The sequence below is a fragment of the Montipora capricornis genome, chromosome 14, assembly GCF_036669925.1.
Source record: "Montipora capricornis isolate CH-2021 chromosome 14, ASM3666992v2, whole genome shotgun sequence".
In the NCBI taxonomy this organism is placed as follows: Eukaryota; Metazoa; Cnidaria; class Anthozoa; order Scleractinia; family Acroporidae; genus Montipora; species Montipora capricornis.
This window is the reverse complement of record NC_090896.1, coordinates 36,150,786-36,155,785: the sequence shown is the minus strand read 5'-3', so window position 1 is coordinate 36,155,785 and position 5,000 is coordinate 36,150,786. Positions and strand designations below refer to the sequence as shown.

General features: G+C 39.3%; 1 protein-coding gene across 1 annotated transcript in view; it reads left to right on the top strand.

Moving 5' to 3' along the window:
• LOC138033770 (long-chain-fatty-acid--CoA ligase 1-like) overlaps nt 1-5,000 on the top strand; it is a 33,159-nt gene that overhangs the window by 27,174 nt on the left and 985 nt on the right. The window contains exons 20-24 of the mRNA XM_068881586.1: nt 162-215; nt 413-502; nt 639-740; nt 3,824-3,895; nt 4,618-5,000. The exon at nt 4,618-5,000 is cut by the window's right edge and continues 985 nt beyond it. Of these exons, the coding sequence (XP_068737687.1) occupies nt 162-215; nt 413-502; nt 639-740; nt 3,824-3,895; nt 4,618-4,758 (459 nt within the window). The 3' untranslated portion in view covers nt 4,759-5,000. The remainder of the gene's footprint in view (nt 1-161; nt 216-412; nt 503-638; nt 741-3,823; nt 3,896-4,617) is intronic.

Sequence of the window (5,000 nt, the reverse complement as noted above, 5' to 3'; positions counted from 1 at the left end):
GCCCGATGCTCAACCAACTGAGCCACCGGTGCGCGGTTGAACTTTGAAAACTTTGAACTTTAAAAAAAGACGACATCATTTTGTTAATTGAGTGAAGAGACAGGTCTATATTTTATGTATGGGTCCATTGAAATGCCAAGATTTTTTTGTTTTGTTTTCAGAATGGCACACTGAAGTTAATCGACCGCAAAAAGAATCTCTTCAAACTGTCACAGGTAAAGACTTAGCCAAGGCCAACAAGGTACCATTAGTTATATCAACATTCCACCAACGCTGATGCGATAGGTATAGATTGGTAGTTATGTTATTATGCAAAAGCTGTTTGTGTCAAAACAACAACTGAGACAACAACAATTATTTTTGCATATTGGTGACCCTTGATATCCTTTTCAAGTTTTCTTGATTTTGACAGGGTGAATACATCGCGCCGGAGAAGGTGGAATCCGTTTACACTCAGTGCAGCATGGTTCAACAAATTTTTGTATACGGAGACGGTAAAAAGGTCGGTTCGTTGTTGCTTTATCAGAATATTCTACCGTGAAAATAACCTCTTGTGAAACTGCTTAGGTCAAGTCCAGTATGGCATTGACAATTACGCATCTTTTTCTGATTTTTTTGTACGTGTGTTTGTCTCTTAGTCCACCCTCGTGGCAATTGTAGTTCCAGAGCCATATGTCGTGAAAAAATGGGCGAACAAGAATGGTGTAGAGGGAGACATGAATTCCTTATGCAACAACGAGGTATTCGTTTTAGTGATAAATACAATACAATACATACTTAATTGACCGCTCCCCATAGGGGCTTTTCAGGGCCAATGAAACAATCAACGAAACAACAGAACACAACAACAACAACTGTTAAGAATCGCAACTGGCCGGAGGCAAACCTGTTGGCTATTTACAAGTGCATCTGGGAAGTTGAACCAGGAACAAATTCAGCGAGTGGTCAGAGCGGGTCTTGAACCCGGGATCTCCGGATCTCAAGGCAAACGCTCTAACCACTGGGCCACACTGCCATGATTTGATGGGAAACTTTGCGTTATAGTACTTTATTTCGACGGGGAGCTATCGGCTGCAAGCATGGTGTTTCGTTGTGTGCTCTTTTCATTTCGTTATTAGGGAGCTTAATTAAAGCACCAGTTGTTTTTTGAGCCACGGAAGTTAGCGGTTTTCTTACTTAAAGTGTTACTACGATCAAAAAATCACTTTTTTTTTTCTTCAGATTTTGAGGTGAGTTTGCTAAACACCTGACTGGCAAAACTTGGAGCTTTAGTTTTTATCCAAAGGCTGTTTACTTAGATTGAATCTCAGAGGGTTGGATCTAGGGAAGACTGACGTCATTTACGCACTTGCTTAATAGGCCTTATTCACGATAGCCGCCATGTTGGTTTTCAAATTGTCATGCAAATTAGCCTTGTGAAATGGTGCTGGGGGGCAAACATTGGAAAAAAGGAAAATGGCGGAAAATCGGCTCCTCGAAATATTGAAATAACATTACTAAAAGTACATTTTAGAATTTAGAATTTAGTACCTTTTATAATAATTTTGCATCTTTTGATTGCCTGTGACATTTTGACTTTCTACTTCGTTATGTGCTCATTTTTCACAAAAAAAAAAACATCGAATTACCTTGTGTAATCATTCAATTTTACTGCGTAGGTAATAAACGTTCAATGAGAGTGAAACAAATCGTCTGTGTGGCTAAGATGTTCGTTGTAACCACTCGAACTTGTGTTGTTTGCCCCCTTTGAAGTGTGTAGCTAATTTGCATGATAATAGCAAATCCAACATGGTGGCCATCGTGAATAACGTCTATTCAGCGTGTAAATGCAACTTATTATACTGCATATGCGAAACACGAGTTAACTCCTGTCCTGCATATTAATTCAGCCGCATAGACCTTATTCGTAAATGGAGGTCAATTTATGATTCTTTTGTCCAAGTGCAAATTAGCCTACCAAGCCTCGATACCATACAGTGAATTGAAAAGAATTCTTGCTCGAAAATGAGGCTTGATAGGCTAATTTGCACTTGGACAAAAGAATTATAATGTGACCGCCATTTATGAATATAGTCTATACACACGCATCTCATTCTTAAACCTGTGAGTCTTTGACGTCATTTTCTCCTCGATCCATCTCTCTCAAGGTTTAAAAGTTAGTAATGGCAGACCATTAAATATGAAAATTCCAGTTAATTTGTGCAGTCAAGGCTTAAAACTTGGGTCACTTAGTGCTTAGTTAACTTAGTTTTGAAATCCAAAGAAAAACAAGAATTGATTTTTTGTTTATAGTAGCTCTTTAACTTTACTTAAGGACGTTCGCGCGAAAATTTTTCAACATTGATTTTTTTCGGAAACTTTTACCACTGTAAGATGATGAGTTACTTATGTCAGAAATCTAAAAATATTGGGGGGTCACCGACTTCGTTTTGGAGAGAACATGCCCGGAAAAAAACCCAAAATGTGACAAAATCGGGCTTCGTTAGCGAAGAAGCCCAGTGTCTGTAAACCCAAATATATTGCAATTAAATCTTTGAAGTGAAATCTTCTCTGCCAAATATTGTTTAAGTGGACTTATTAAGTGAATTTAGTCAACTGGTGAGGTTCCTTAAAGATCAAATTCGCATTTAGCGACCACAGTTTCACGCGCCTTGCAGCCGCAAGATGGCAGGATTTATGTCCCGTGAGCAGAAATCTTGAAATTTTTTTAACTTCCCACATTGATTTTGTGTTCATTTTTGGACAACGTGGAGATAATTGTAAATAAAATCCGTTTCTGGAAAGAAAAATAGGGTCACCGAACGTCCAAGACCGTTAAATCCAGGCAAAGCTATAGCAATGGCCTTTTGCCCTATCATTTCTCATTTTATTACTTAGCGCGCGCGCTCGTGTATGACGTGGCGTGTGCATTTGCGTGCGCAGTAAGGATGCGCAGAAACAATTGGCGCGAACGTCCTTAACACTACCGTATTTGCATTTCTATGTATCTTTTCATTATTATAGACGATTAGTTTAAGAAATTCTGGGAGAGAAAACTCCGGTTACAGTCCGTAGTGCAAGAACGTGTCGTCTTTTTAAGGTCCTTATTGGCGAGAAATTGACGGCTGTTGGCAAACTTAGATCTTATCGGTAGTTGGTCACCCTGCGAGCAGAGCCTCCTTTTGTCTTTTCTTTACTGAGGAGGAGAAAAGGAGGCTCTGCCTGAATCGCGTCAACTCTTTGAAGCCGCCGCAGCCCGAACTTCTGGACTGGTCAATCTTGTTTTCTCTCGTTAAACTGGTTTTTCCAGTGTGAGCGTCCGTTTAGTGATAAAACCGATGGTTATTATTGAGCCCGCTGTACAGTGAAAAACCAAGATGGCGGCGAGATCTGGCATATTAGGCTTGGATTCGAGATAAAGATCTTACTCGATTCATGCAGAGCCTTTCTCGAGAACGCCAAATCGAACAAGCAAGAGAAAGGTTCTGCTAGCAGGGTGGTAGTTGGTCGGCTCATAAGCACGACTCGACGCTTGTTTATGTGGATTTTTTGGTTTTATCAAACGTGTTTATAAAGGTTGAATTACCACCGTAAACGATTTGCAAAGCTTTCCAAGTCGTTTGCGGTGTTAATTCAACCTTTATCAACACGCTTGATAAAACCAAATTTTCCTCTTTCACAATCCCACCGACGCAGTACCACAGTTTCTTTAGAAACTAGAAATTTGTTTACTTGTTTAGGTGGGGTGAGAAACTGGCCGCCGGAGGCGTAAGATGCTTTTTGGAAGACAAAGTGTCTCACCGCATAATATAAACTGTGAAATGATTACATTTTTGATTTTCAGGAATTGAAAAAGGCAATTCTTGATCAGATGACTGCAGAAGCCAAAAAGGAAAAACTGCGATCATTTGAACAAGTATGGGCTGTTCATTATTTCTTTATTCACTAGGTACTTCGTCGTACTTGTGGTTTTTTTAAGATGTGCGGAACTTGAAAACAAGAAGTAAAGTTCGCTTTTTTTCGGCGTTTCATTTAAACTGGTTTCAACAATTTGGAGGGAATGCCTCAGTTGAAGGATTATCTCTCCAGAACTATTTCACTTTAGGGCAACGTTACTGTACCAAATGAAACACGAAGAATCGCATAAGAAGACGCACTCATTAATGTTACGTAATAGGGTACCACGGCAGCAAAAGAGCCATCTAAAAACGCCCTATATTTTGTCTTTAAACGTTTATATCCCAAAGTCAAAACCGATGACACCCACTATTTATCGCTGAGAAGTGATTAGCAAGCTAAAACCCTCTGCAAAGTTAGAGAAAATTATTTCGTAGACATCTTCACAACTGGAAAGTGTTAAGATGGATCTGAATCCGCTACAGAAATTAGGCTGCTAACCACTTTTCAGCGATAGATAATGGGGATACTTTTTTTGAGATATAGGCCTGTAAAGACAAAATATGTGGCTTTTTTGTTTTCATGGTAACCAATTACGTCACAACAGTTGGTAGATACAGTCCTTTCAAATAGTACAGTTTTTGGAATGTGGTAAAACTGGTTTGAGACTCCTTAAATTTCCATGGGGGCACAGAGCTCAAATCGTTCTTTAATTCCTCCGTCTTATGTTCATTTCCACAGGTCAGAGCCATTTCACTTTCTCCAGAAATGTGGACAGTGGGCAACAAACTTCTGACACCCACATTGAAGCCCAAGCGACAGGCCTTGAAGACCCTCTTTTCCAAAACATTTGAAGAACTCTACAGCACATTACCAGAATAAGGATTTTCACAAATCTGGCTTTATTTTTGCAGTTGTGAATGTTCACTGTTACAAGCGAGGCTAGAGTTGTTGAGTCATTTCTATACAAACCTCATACAAATAACCACCTTTTAACCTTGTCATTAAGCAAAACTTGATTTCAATTGCCTGATGATTTTTAGGACAAACCGGCCGAATGTACATCGAAGTACACATTTGTTGGTTTATATCATTGAAAATACAGTAATGGTTGTTTATCGAAC